The sequence below is a fragment of the Cetorhinus maximus genome, chromosome 19, assembly GCF_964194155.1.
Source record: "Cetorhinus maximus chromosome 19, sCetMax3.hap1.1, whole genome shotgun sequence".
Lineage (NCBI taxonomy): Eukaryota > Metazoa > Chordata > Chondrichthyes > Lamniformes > Cetorhinidae > Cetorhinus > Cetorhinus maximus.
The window spans coordinates 65,991,019-66,006,023 of NC_135897.1; the positions used below are offsets into that span (position 1 = coordinate 65,991,019).

The window sequence follows — 15,005 nt, forward strand, 5'->3', positions numbered from 1 at the left end:
GGGCACAGCCTCAGAGTAAAGGGAAGACCTTTTAGAACAGAGATGAGGAGAAACTTCTTTAGCCAGAGAGTGGTGAATCTATGGAATTCATTGCCACAGAAGGCTGTGAAGGCCAGGTCATTGAGTGTATTTAAGACTGAGATAGATAGGTTCTTGATTGGTAAGGGGATCAAAGGTTATGGGGAGAAGGCGGGAGAATGGGGTTGAGAAACTTATCAGCCATGATTGAATGGCGGAGCAGACTCGATGGGCCGAAAGGCCTAATTTCTGCTCCTATGTCTTATGGTCTTATGGATTGACCACCACACAGTCCTTGTAGAGATGAAATCCCGTCTTCACATTGAGAATACCATTCATCCTGTGGTGTGGTACTATCACCATGCTAAATGGGATAGATTTTGAATTGATCTAGCATCTCAAGACTGGGCATCCATGAGGCACTGTGGGCCATCAGCAGCAGAATTGTACTCAACCAAGTACTTGTAAGCTCATGGCCTGGCATATCCGCTACTCTACCATTACTACCAAGCCAGGGGATAAAGCCTGGTTCAGTGAAGAGTGCAGAAGGTCATCCCAGAAGCAGCACCTGCATACCTAAAAATGAGGTGTCAACCTGGTGAAGCTACAACACAGGACTATTTGCTTGCCAAACAGCATAAGCAGCAAGCGTTGGGAGAGCTAAATGATTCCACAACTAACAGGTCCAATCTAAGTTCTAAAGTCCTGCCACATCCAGTTGTGAATGGTGGTGGACAGTTAAACAAGGAGGAGGCTCCACAGACATCCCTATTCTCCATGATGGGGACATCAGTGCAAAAGATAAGGCTGAAGCATTCACAACAATCTTCAGCCAGAAGTGACAAGTGAATGATCCATCTTGGCCTCCTCTGGAGGCCCCCAGCATCACAGATGCCAGTCTTCAGCCAATTTGATTTGCTCCTCGTGATACCAAGAAATGGCAAAAGACACTGGATACTGCAAAAGCTATGGGACCTGACAATAATCCAGCAATAGTATTGAATACCTGTGCTTCAGAACTAGCTGTGCCCCTAACCAAGCTGTTGCAGTACAGCTACTGTATTGGCATTTACCCAGCAATGTGGAAAATTGCCCATGTATGTCCTGAACACACACGGCCAATTACCGCTTAATCAGTCTACTCTCAATCATCAGTAGATGGGAGGAGTCATCAACACTGCTATCAAGCGGCACTTGCTTAGCGATAACCTGCTCGCTGATGCTCAGTTTGGGTTCTGTCAGGGTCACTCAGCTCCTGACCTCGTTATAGCCTTGATTCAATCATGGACAAAAGAGTTGAACTCGAGAGATGAAGTGGGAGTGATTGCCCTTGACATCAAGGCAGCATTTGACCAAGTGTGGCATAAAGGAACCCTAGCAAAACTGAAGTCAATGGGAATCAGGGGGAAAACACTCCACTGGTTGATGTCTCATCCAGCACAAAGAAAGATGGTTGTGGTTGTTGGAGGTCAGTCATCTCAGTTCCAGGATATCACTGCAGGAGTTCCTCAGGGTAGTGTCCTAGGCCCAACCATCTTCAGTTGCTTCATCAATGACTTTCCTTCCATCAAGGTCAGAAGTGGGGATGTTTGCTGATGATTGCACAATGTTCAGCACCATTGACGACTCCTCAGATACTGAAGCAGTCGATGTCCAAATGCAGCAAGACCTGGACAATATCCAGACTTGGGCTGACAAATGCCAAGTAACATCCGTGCCACACAGGTGCCAGGCAATGACTATCTTCAACAAGAAAGAATCTAACCATCACCCTATGACATTCAGTGTCATTACCATCACTGAATCCCCCACTCTCAACATCCAAGGAGTTACTGTTGACCAGAAGCTGAACTGGACTAGCCGTATAATATTGCAGCCACAAGAGCAGGTCAGAGGCTAAGAATCCTGCAGCAAGAACTCACCACCTGACTCCCCAAAGTCTGTCCACCACCTACAAGGCATATATCAGGAGTGTGATGGAATACTCTCCACGTGCCTGGATGAGTGCCACTCCAACACTCGAGAAGCTTGAGACCACCCAGGACAAAAGCAGTCCGCTTGATTGGCACCCCATCCACAAACATTTACTCCTTCCACCGCTAACGCACATTGGCAGCAGTGTGTACCACCTATAAGATGCACAGCAGGAATTCACAAATGCTCCTTGGAACAGCACCTCCCAAACCCACAACCTCTACCATCTAGAAGGACAAGAGCAGCAGACGCATGGGCACACCACCACCTGGAAGTTCCCCTCCAAGCTGCTCACCATCCTAACTTGGAATTTTTTGCCATTCCTTCACTGCAGCTGGGTCAAAATCCTGGAGCTACTTCCTTTACAGCACTGTGGGTGTACCTACACTACAGGTGTACCTACACTACATGGACTGCAGCAGTTCAAGAAGGCAGCTCTCCACCACCACCTCAAGGGCAATTAGGGATCGGTAATAAATGCTGGCCTACCAGTGACTCCCACATCCCATGAATGAATTTTTAAAAAATTTCAAAGCTTGTAGATGACATGAAACTCAGAAATGTGGTAAACAATGAAGAGAATAGTGACAGTCTTCAGGAGGGCACAAACTGGTGAAATTGACCGACACGTGGCAAATTAAATTTAATGCTGAGAAGATTTTACAGGTTGTGCAGGAACAGAGAGCTCTGAGTAGGTACACAAATTTTTAGAAGTGACAGGACAAGTTGAGAAAGCTGTTTAAAAAGACACTGGTTCCTTTGCTGTATAAATACAGGCACAATAGAGGGTATAAAAACAAGTTATATTAAACTTGTATAAAACACTGGTTCGGCCGCCTCGACTGGAGTACTGTGGCCAGTTCTGGGGATCACACTTCAAGAAGGATGCGATGACCTTGGAGAGGTTGCAAAAAGCTGATTAAAAATGGGGGGAAAAAATGGTAAACTAGACAAGAATATAAAAACAGATGTTGAGAGCTTTTGCAAGTATATAAAAAGGAGAGTAGCTAAAGTAAATGTTGGTCCCTTAGAAGCAGAGACAGAAGAAATTAACATGGAGAATGAGGAAATGACAGAGACATTGAAAAAATATTTTGTCTATCTTCACAGTAGAAGATACAAGTTATATACCAGAAATAGAGGGTAACCTAGGTGCTAAAAAGAGAGAGGAAAGTAAGATAATTAATAGCAACAGAGATAAAGCACTGGAGAAACAAGGGACAATTGCCTACATCCTAGAATTCTAAGAGTTAGCCTGTACATCTATCTATCTCTGCAGCTATGATCTTCCAAAATTCCCTAGATTCTAGAATGATCCCAGCAGATTGGTAGTTAGCAATATAGAAACAAGTGAACTACAGGCCAGTTAGACTGACATCAGTCAAAGTGCTAAAATCTATTATTAAGCAAGTCTTTGCAATACACTTAGAAAATCATAACATAACCAGACAAAGTCAACATGGTTTTACAAAAGGAAAATTGTGATTTACAAATTTATTAGAGTTTTTTAAGGATGCAACCGGTAGGATGTTGTATACCAGTAGATGTTGCGTATTTGTATTTTTCAAAAGACATTTGATAAGGTGGCACACACAAGGTTGATACACATGATAAGGGCTCTTGGAGTTGGGGTAATACATTAGCACAGATAGAAGACTGGTGAACGGACAGTAGATAAAGTGTGAGGATAAATGGGGCATTTTCACGTGGCAAGCTGTGACTAGTGGAGTGCCGCACGAGTTAGTGCTTGGTCCTTGGCTATTTGCAATCTATATTAATGACTTAGACGAAGAGACAGAGAGTAATGTATCTAAGATACCACACAAAGCTAGGTAAGAATGCCAAGCTGTAAGAAGAACACAAAGGCTGCAGACAGATATGAGCAGGTTAAGTGAGTGGGCAACAAGTTTGGCAGATGGAGTATAATGTGGGGAAGTGTGAGGTTATTCACTTAAGAATAGGAAAGCAGAATATTTTTTGAAAAGGTGTGAAACTTGTAAATGTTGATGTTACGAGGGACTTGGGTGTACTCGTACAAGGAACACGGTTACTATATAGGTACAGCAAGCAATTAAGGAGGTAGATGGCATGTTGGCCTTTATTGTAAGAGAATTAGGAAGCCCTTATATAGTTACACAGGGCTTTGGTGGGACCACACCTGGAAAACTGTGTACAGTGTTGGTCTCCACATTTAGGGAAGGATATACTTGCATTGGAGGCAGCACACGAAGGTGCACCAGATTAGTCCCTGGGATAAGAAGGATGTTCTATGATGAGAGGGTAAGCAAATTGGGTCTATATTCTCAGGATTTTAGAAGAATGAGACGTGATCTCATTTGAAACATAATATTCTGAAGGAGCTTGACAGCATAGATACTGAGAGGTTGTTTCCCCTGGTTGGGAAATCTAAATCATGGCACAGCCTCAGGATATGAGGCCGATTATGTAGGACTGAGATGAGGAAAAATTTCTTCACTTGGAATCTTTGGAATTCTCTACCTCAGAATTGTGGTTTCTCCATCATCAAATATATTTAAGGTTGAGGCAGACAGGTTTTTGGTTTCTGAGAATCAAGGGATATGAGGAGAGGGTGAGAAAGTGGAACTGATGCCAAAGATCAGCCATGATCATGTTGAATGGCAGAGTAGCTTGATGGGCCACATAGCCTAGTCCTGCTCCAATTTCTTGTGCTCCTACTTTCTTGGGATATTTACTAGAATTGTACCAGGGATGCAGGACTTCAGTTATGTGGAGAGATTAGAGAGACTGGGATTGTTCTCCTTATAGCAGAGAAGGTTAAGGGGTAATTTAATGGAGGTGTTCAAAATCATCACTTTGACTGAGAAACCTTTTCCAGTGCTAAGAGGGCACAGAAACATTTATTTAAAGTAATTGGTAAAAGAACCTGAGGCAACATAAAGGGGAAGAAAACTATGCAGTAAGTTGTTATTATCTAAAATCTACAACCTGAGGGAGGTGGATGCAGATTCAGTAGAAACTTGGGGAAAGAGCGGGGAAATGTGGCTAATTGGATAGTCCTTTCATAGAGCTGGAACAGACATGGTGAGGTAAATGGCCTCTTTCTGTGCTATGGCCTTTAATGATTCTATTTATATTTGGATTGCTAGATATCCCCATTCCTGTCTCATTTTCAACAAACTATTTGGAAACGTTGCATAACAAGACCTTGTTGAGTTCTATTTTAGGTCACTGGTTATGTTCCCACATATGATTTCAAGTTCCTTATGTGTAAGAAGACTTCATAGTTGTTTTGACTGAGCCCTGTTTGTAAATCTGTCACAAGTTTTGTTATTCTGCCTGGCAACCCTTTGGACTTGCTCTAACCTTTTAAAACTAAGGTTCGTTCCAAGTTGCATTTGAATGATGAATTTGCCGCCTTGTCATTCTTTGCACAATTCAGACAGCAATTTTCCTTCTATTATATAAATGCTTGAAGAAGCTCAGTTTATTACAGTGGAATTTAAGCAGTCTCAGCTGTTTATTTCCTTTGATGCAAGAACATGAGGGAAAATGGTGATTGAGTGGATAGCCACATTATTGATCAAGTGTAATTACACCACTATCTTTCAGGAAGAAGGCCACAAGGCAAGTTGAGGGTCATTCCAGCCATTCCACAGCTACTGCTTTGGTACCTTTCAAACAGTTTCTCATTAGCATGTACAAGATTCCCACAAGGAGCAATCCTCGTAGTTGAGAAATACTGCTGTTTAGATTTAATTGCAGCACATAAAACTATATTTGGTTTAAAAGCTGGTGCTTTGTTTTTGAGCCAAAACTACTATTTGGCACATGTGAGAAAGATGAAGGTAGATTACATATCTTGTAGATATTCTTCACATATCTTTCTAAACTTTTGTTCAACCTCTGAAACATCTTGGGGATTGTTTTTACATTAAAGGTGCTAAGTTAATGCAGCTATCATGACCTTTTTATATGCATGCCTAAGACGTGGGCTGGGATTTTCCAGTCCCTCGCGCCGATGGGAACTCCTGGTCCCGCTGATGTGAATGGAGATTTCAATGGCTCACTGGCCCAGCCATGGGGGAACCCGCCCGGGGTTGGAGGTTTGCGGGGCTGGAAAATTTCGGCAGTTGTTTCCCAGTGGTGGATATGCTCCTTTGGCCTTTGACCTATCCTTTGATAAAAGGTCTTTGTTCAAAATGCTTATGACATCATTTATTTTAAAATAAATCTTTAGTCACTTTGAGCTAAAGCGCATACTTGTGCTCAAATGTTTCTCTTATCCTGCTATGCAATACCCAGCTGTAATATCATTTAAGACTTGAATGGACTCCATAACCTATTAGAAATCATCCCAAGTTTGGCCTTCAGTGATCTGGAGGTATCAAACTATCTTGGTAATATTGCCACTGCATCAGTAGGCCGTAACCTCCAACTAACATTGGAAAGTGCTGGCCCGCAGAAATTAGTAGAAATAAATATCTAGTTACCTGGTATTGAAAATTATGTTGCCACTTCCATTTGCTGTTGCTGCTTGGGGCCAGCATCAAAAAATTCCTTGCAGGTTGGGGGAGTCCCATGTCGGGGGGAGTTAGGGTTGTGGGAGAATCCCGTGGGATCGGCCTGGGTCTTTACAATAGCTACTTCGAAGTTATAAGAGGTTTTAAATCTTCTACCTTTTCCTGAGTAACTATTGATGTAACCCCATCTAAAGTTTGCAATTTAAACTGCATTTTTGGATGGCTTCCAGCACAGTGCAATTGTCCAGAGGAAGTGTGCACTTCTGGGCAATTGTTGTGCAAATCCTTGCCTGGGAACTTCCCAGAGGGATTCACCAGCGCATCTTTGGTGTACCCCCAAATCTGACGTCGGGGAGCTTGGAAGTTACGGGCTATTATTTCTGCAGAAAAACAACTAATAGGTGAATGAAAAACTCTAATTGATTTCCTTACAATGACTATACCACTAAGGTACTTAATTGGTTGTAAAGTCCTAAGGTTGTGCAAGGTGCCACATAAATGCAAGTTTGTTCTATTTTTCATATGTTGACTAACAAATTGAGACAATAACGTTTAAAGAAATTTGAAAATACTCCATTGCTTTAGAACATTTTCAGCTATACGTCTAATGTTAAGCTTTCACCTGTAAGTATTGTGAAATTGTAAAAGGATGGAGTGCTATAAAAATCTTTGTTTATTCTTGTCTCGACAATATACAAGTAATTGAACCAGGAATGATAACGTGTTCACTCATTTGAAACTATGGTAAAGTTGGGGATTATCTTCAAATCAGAATGCTTGTATTGCTGACTTAACATTGAAGCCAGAATTTTATTTCTGTGGCCTAATGGTACAATGCTATTTGGTTGGAATTCAGGTGGGAGAACATGGAGCTAATTTGAGTGGAGGACAACGGCAGAGGATCAGTTTGGCACGTGCTTTGTACAGTGACAGGAGCATTTACATCTTGGATGATCCACTCAGTGCGCTGGATGCTCATGTAGGAAACCACATCTTTAACAATGCTATTAAAAAGCAGCTGAAATGGAAAACTGTTCTCTTTATCACCCACCAGCTTCAGGTAACTTGCATTATGAGTAAAGGAGCTGCTGTTGTTATGAAATAGCAAGAATCTTTGAAGTAGGCACACAAAATATGAATTAAGATTCCTATTATGAATTTTATTTTTTGATAAATGCAGGCTTTATCAGTATTATATACGCTGAACATTGTATAGTTACACAATTTCTTTCTGATAACTGGTGCATGTCAGAGTGAGAGGAGAGAGTTTTTGAGACTGCCAAGACATAGTTCCATTAATTTTTTCTGGTTAAGAGGTCTTTCCACATTCACATCAGCAACAACGAAGAGAATGTTTTATTGTGATTACAACTTGTATAAATCTCAATGTTTGCAGAAGAAAGATGCTGATGGGAAAAGAAATAAATCTGTAGATCAACATGATGTTTTTTATGTAAATTGCTATTAATTGTTGTACTCTTAAAATACAGAGTTCATCTTTACAAGGATAAATTTTGTGTAACAGAACTTGGAGTTGCCCTTTAAGTTGACGGTTGGAAATGGCACCCATGTTAAACCTTGCTATGCACCAAAATACTCAGTAGTTTCTAATAATTGGGGATCTCTTGAAAAATGTGTGATATTGGAAGGAAATGTTGGTGCAAGAATTTTATCTGTTGCTTCTAATTAATTCATTCGAGGGAATATTACCTGGTTGGCATGTACCAGGGAATTAATCTATCATATAGTTAGATAAAGGATTTTTGTTGGTCTAGACACACATTAGTTTCATTTTGAACAACCTGTTATGAAGTACTTGGATAATTGAATGGCGAAGGGCATCTGCATTAATGCATTTTCCATCAGCGAAAGTCAGCATGCTTAACTCATGAGTGCTAATTCTTAAACATTAATTGCCAAGATCTGCTTGAGACCATTTGTAGTGTGGTGACTTAAAGTATTTTGCATGCTTTTACTAGGCATTGCAATCTTGCCGTTGCAACCCAGAGTGAAAAAAACTTAATTACTATAAGCTTCCTTGAAAGAGCAGCATTCCAGTTTTGGAATTGCATTTCGTAACATCAGTTTATATATGGAGATTGAGAAGAACATGGAACAATGATAGATATAACTTAGCAGAGGAAGTCTTTTAAACCTTCTCAAAGCTACCTCCTGATATGGCTCGAGTATATTAGAATCAAATGGTATTCCATCAATTTCATTGCTCATTGTAATATTTGCACTGTATTAATTTTAGTTTTATTGTCACATAACCTTCATTGCTCATTCTGGATATGTACTTGTAGGCTTGTTTCAAATCAGACTGACTGCCAAGAGTGCATTTTTTTTTCTTTTAATGTGATTGTCAAAGGCAAATCTGACATTTATGTAGTGGTCAAAATTGATTTAAAGAATGAATATGTCTCAAAGGAAAGTTATCTGGTAATTATAATTTTTAAAATGTTAAAATTCACAAAAGTCAAATTTAAATTCAGTTTTGGGGGGAAAAAGCCTTTTGTTATAGTAATGGAAGTCGACAGGAGGATAGGGACTCTGGGCCATGATGGAAAGGAAGAAGCAGGAAAACAGAATATGGCAACTTGGAGTTGCAGGGGTGAATGTATAAATATTGCAAGCTGGTAAGTTGCCTTGTTTATCAGTTTAGCAAAAAGAAAATAACATGTCTGTTGCGGATTGATGAGAAGAATTTGAATTAATATAGTGTTCATAGGCCTGTACCATAATCTACATTTGGCCTTAACCAGTAAAATAGAACTATGGAACACAATGTTGGACATACTTGCAAACTTGTGGTTGATCAAAATATTAAGTAAGAGAGCTGTAAAAATGCATAAAGGGATTAATTGATTCTCTGTCTAACTTGAGCAGTATTTGGTGGACTGTGATGAGGTGCTGTTAATGAAGGATGGCTGTATAACTGAAAGGGGGTCTCATGAAGAATTAATGATCTTGAATGGTGATTATGCAGCAATGTTCAACAATCTACAGCTGGGAGACACGCCACATGTTGAGGTAATTTTGTTTTTAAAAACATTTTGAGTGCAAACGATGTGTAAGACCTTTGCATTCTGATCTATTAATTGTTAAAATGGTGGCTGTTCTTTAGATTCTAGATACTATGCTAATAGATGGTGTTGTGATCTTAACTTGTACACATTGTACCATTATGTGCTGCCCCATTATACCCAAATAAGCAATATATCCCATTTAGGAAACAAATTATGGGCCGGGGCACTCAAGATATGTGTAAGAATAAAGAATAGGAAGTTTCAAAACAAAACTGATCAGCAAACATTAAAATGAAAACTAGGAAAGTGTATTTTGGTATTTTAAAGAATGCCACTGGTCATCAGAAATGTAATAGCATAGAAGGACTCATGGAGGTGGAAGAAAATCGGTTTCTGGAAATCTCTTTAAGTGGTAACAGTTGCACTAAACAACATGGCAACCAATGAGTAAATAAGGCTGACTGATTAAAAAGTTGCACTGGGTGGTAGAAGAAAAATAGGATAAAATAGGAACATTTGTTTGCAAAATCATCAAGCGAATAAATCTTCCTTCCATGGCAACGAAACACAGTGGAAAAAATTGGATGAAACAATAACCAAAGTTCAAAAGCCCCTCCTGAGCAAAAGAAAATCCCTCCTCTATGCCTCCCCTCTAACACCACCACCACCACGACCATCCCCATCCCCACGCACCCCCACCCCCCCCGACAAAATGAGTAGGAAACACATAACCCACAATGAACAGAGCTGGTGGGAAAACAGCGACAACCTCTCATTCTCTCTCCAGGGAGCAGAGATCAACTGTCCATCCTTTGAAGAAAATTGATCCCACCCAAACCCTGGAGGAAACGCAAATACACACCCCTCCTCTTTTTCTCTGCCACCCACCCGCCCCGCCGCTAACCCTTGCCAAACACATTTCAGTGCACTCCCAACTAAGCATAAATTGTGGCAAACATAAATCAACCCCACTCCACACCACACCAAGCAGAGGTGCCAGCAGTTTACTTCACTAACAACCAGTGCTGAGCAATCAGATGCCCAAGAATGGATTAAAGAGATGAATTATCAGTAACAAAGGGATTGAAGTATGCAAGTCTGAATAGTAATAGTCTGGCCTTCTCGATGGACCAGGATAAGAACTCTAAAACCATGGACAGACAAAGTGTATGACAAATTCTTCATGCCCTAGGTCTGCAGGAATCTTCCCCTCACTGATCAGGGACTCTTCAACTGCAGCTGCTCTCTCGTACACCCTCCCCCACCCCGCAACCAACAATTTAGGCTGAAACAGAAATCAACCATACATCCCGCAGTTCCTGGCGCAGAAAAAATTTTCTAGTCTGAGCCTAAAGGCTGAAACTTGAGAATTGATGTTTCTCATAAGAGCATAAGAACTGGGACCCAGAGTAGGCTATGTGGACCCTCTAGCCTGGTCCACCATTCAATAAGATCATGGCTAATCTGACCTGACCCCAATTCCTATTTCCCATAACCCTGACTCCCTTGTAGTTCAAAAATCTTTCCATCTCTCCCTTTAATATATTCAGTGACTCGGCCTGCACAGTTCTCTGGGGTAGAGCATTCCAAAGATTCACGACCCTCTGAGAAAAAATTCCTCCCCACTCTGTCTAAAATGGACTTCTTCTGAAACTATACCCTGCAGTTCTAGATTCCTCTGAGGGGAAGCATCCTCCTTGTGTCTGCCTCAGGATCTTCTATGTTTCAATCAGATCACCTCTCATTCTTCTAAACTCCAAAAAGTATAGGTCTTACCTGCTCAACGTTTCCTCAGGACAGCAATTTCCTCCCAGGAGTCAACCTAGTGAACCTTCTCTGACCTGCCTCTAGTACAAATATATCCTTAAATATGGAGACCAAAATTGTATGGAGTACTCTCGGTATGCTGTCACCAATGTCATGTGCAGTTGTACAAGACTTCCCAATTTTTATACTCCTCCTCGCAATCAAGGCCAGCATTCCATTTGCCTTCCTAATTACTTGCTGTACCTGCATGCTAACTTTGTGTTAATGTATTATCCCATTGTACTGCAGCATTCTGTAGTCTCTCTTTATTTAAATTATATTTTGTTTTTCTATTTTTCCTACTAAAGTGGATAACCTCAGGTTTTCGCACATCATATTCCATCTGCTAAATTTTTTCTCATTCACTTAACCTATCTTTATGCCTTCGCAGACTGTCGCCTGCTCACAACTTGCTTTCCCACCTACCTTTGTATCGTCAGCAAATTAGGCTCGAATATGCTCAGTCCCTTCATCTGAGTCATTAATACAAATTGTAAATAGTTGAGGCCCTGGCATTGATCTCTGCAGCACTCCACTAGTTACAGTTTGCCAACCTGAATACGTGCATTCAGGTAAAGAGACTTGAATTTTGTCTTTTTAACCCCTTTTTTTCTTACTCTGACCCTAGTTGCTGGTACATTCTTATGTTTGTACACTTCATTCCTTCCTGTTACATTCTGGTTATCATTCCCTTCTTGAAACTCTGCACTATTGCCTTGTCCTTACTTTTCAGATACCCCCTCGCTTGAATTCTCCTCCCAGCTATTTAGTTTAAAGCCCTATCTGCAGCATAGTTATTTAATTTGTCAGGGGATTGTTCCCAGTCCGACTGAAGTGAAGTCTATCCCAGTGCAATAGCTCCCTTTATCTCCGGTACTGGTACTGGTGCTGGTGCCCTATGAATTGGAACTCGTTTTTCATATACCAGTTATTTGAGTGACACATTCAACTCTGATCTTATTGACCCGATCCCAGTTTGCTCGTGGCTCAGGTAGTGATCCAGAGATTTTGTGGTTCTACCTTTTAACTTAGCCCCTCACTGCTTATATTTCCTCAGCAGAACCTCTTTCTTAGGTAGCAACAACACAGGTAGGACTTTGTGGACACAACAACTGGATCTTCCCCTCCCACTCCAGCCCCGAGGAGATGCTCTCGACCCTTGCAATGGGCAGGCAGCACAGCCTTTGGGTTCGTGTTTCTGCCTGCAGAGAACAGTGTATACTCCCTAACTATATTGTCCCCTACCCCTACTACATTTGTTTTTGCTCCCTTACCTTGAATAGCCCCTGTATCAAGCTTTGATCAGTTTGTTCATTCTCCCTGCAGTCCCTGATCTTGTTCACACAGGCTGTAGGAACCTTGTACCTTTTGGACAAATGCAGGGGCTGAGGCTCCTCCGGTGCTCCCTTTTGGACCCCCATATTTGCCTCACTCACAGTCCCACTCTCCTGTCTCTGAATCTGAATGGCTGTCTTCTCTGCTGTTGCCATTCTTTCATTCTATTCTATAATGTAAGTATTTAATCTGGACCACAGTGTCCAGGCAACTTTCTCCCTCTCTGATGAATTGCAGTGTCTGAAGATCAGTCTCCAGCTCATCAACTCTGAGCCAAAATTCCTTCAGCTGCAGATGTGTTTGTTGCAATTTGCCAGCTCCCACATGTTACAACTGCAAAGCATCATCTACCCTGCCATCTCTGTAATCTTTGCCATAACGTAGCCCACCATCCGAAATTAACCCTATTTGTTTTTTTTTATATATAAAGCAGCACTTCTTATCCACACCTCAGTGAATTCCCACACTTCAACCAAATTCCCACACTTAAACTGAATTCCCTTAACACTCTGGTGAAATCTGTACTCAGGTGAAGCTGCTCTGTTAATACCCTTTGTATTAATTCACTTATTGTTTTACTTACCGATTGCTATTTTCCTCCTTTTGTCTGTCTTAGTTGATTCCTCCCCTCCATCATTTTATTTTCCCACTGCACCATCTCCCTTTCCATCTCTCACTGCTCCATGCCAACCCCTCCTGTGCCTATTTATTTCATCGCTTTCAAACCTGTATACTGGAATCAGTCTTAATTCCCTGGGTGAAACACATTGGGAGTTCAACTAGTCAGTATTAAAAAATTTTTTAAAAGTCAATAACTGTGGAATAGCAGACAACATCTTGTACCCTTTATTCAGCCTTCATGGAGAAAAGCACATTCCTCTATATTTAGATTAAGTAGATCCATTGTGTGTCATATGTTTAAAGCCTCACTTTGTAAAGGATTTAAAAAAAAAATATCATGAACGGATTCTGTCAATTTTACATTAGGTAAATTTGAAGTAATCAAGCTTTCTTGGTTCTAAAATAAAGATAGACAATGCTGGAAATACTCAGGTCTGGTAGCTTCTGTGGGGAGAGAAACTGTTAACATTTCAGATCGATGACCTTTAATCACAATTAGAAAAAGAGATGTGATGGGTTTTAAGCAAGTACAGAGGCAGGGAAAGTTAAGGAGGGGGAAGGAGCAAAAGAGAAGACCTGTAATGGGTGGAGTATGAGAGTGATTAAATGGCAAAAGGGATAATGGTACATACATCTGCTCCTACACCTTTTTAACCAATAAGGGAATCAAGGGTTATGGGGGAAAAAGCAAGAGAGTGGAGTTGAGGATTATCAGATCAGCCATGATCTCATTAAATGGCACAGCGGACTCTATGAGCCAAATGGCCTACTACTCCTCCAACATCTTATGGACCCCTGGAGGCAAAAGGAAATGGTAAAGGACAAAAAGCAAAAAATGGCTCTGGAGGAGGTGTAAGTGGGACAAGCAAAGTCATCACGACAGCTCCCATCCAAAAAGAAATGTGGCACAGGTGATCTGAAGTTGTCTTGATTTGACATGTTAATGAGATAATTTTATTTATGCAAGATCAATCAAATTTAAGACAATATTCTCATGAGCAAAGCTTCACCTATTCAAGGTTTAATTCTACAAATAAGGTAAAGTACTTACAGCCAATTGAGCTTAATGTTCATAGGTGAATTAACAAATAGCTTTGGTCTATTTACACCTTATTCACATGCAATTGTAAAAATAAATTGATATGGCCAAAATTAAAGTTATACTATGGATTTGACATGGCTGAGGATGATTCCATTTTTTTCAAACTTCATTTTCTGCATCCTCAGACTACTTGTCTCTCTTTCTCGAGATCACCAAGCCATTTTAATTATCATCGGGCTAGTGTCTGGCTATCATGTATGGTTTCTTTGAGTCTAAAGCTTGACAAGCAGCAGGTGCTATCTCCTTGGTGAGGCCCACTCAGTTTGGTAGAGAGGGAAAATGCATGGAATTGTTCTTTAAACTACATATGAACCTTTTTCTGTCAGTGCTAAGATCAAGGAGTACTTTGGGACTCCTAAACTAATAGGCCAGCATAAAGGTACAAGTCCGTAAGTCCTACCATCAGTCATCTGCACCATTTGGTATAATGTTGTTTGTTGTGAAGGTTGAATCAAAAAAGAGACCAGATGACTTACACACCAGGTGTAGTTTTCTTCCTTTCAAGGACTGTAAATTCATCTTCGATATGCAAATATTCCTCTCAGCAGCCCACCCTGGTATCTTTTTTTTCTATTTGGTTTAGTTATTGTGAAAGGCTCATTGCTCTTAGGGTCTCGC

At 40.8% G+C, this 15,005-nt stretch overlaps 1 protein-coding gene across 1 annotated transcript in view; it reads left to right on the forward strand.

Annotated features, from left to right (window-relative positions):
- LOC144693864 (ATP-binding cassette sub-family C member 5-like) overlaps positions 1 to 15,005 on the forward strand; it is a 137,552-nt gene that overhangs the window by 58,827 nt on the left and 63,720 nt on the right. Inside the window, exons 15-16 of the mRNA XM_078563978.1 lie at positions 7,351 to 7,554; positions 9,384 to 9,527. Of these exons, the coding sequence (XP_078420104.1) occupies positions 7,351 to 7,554; positions 9,384 to 9,527 (348 nt within the window). The remainder of the gene's footprint in view (positions 1 to 7,350; positions 7,555 to 9,383; positions 9,528 to 15,005) is intronic.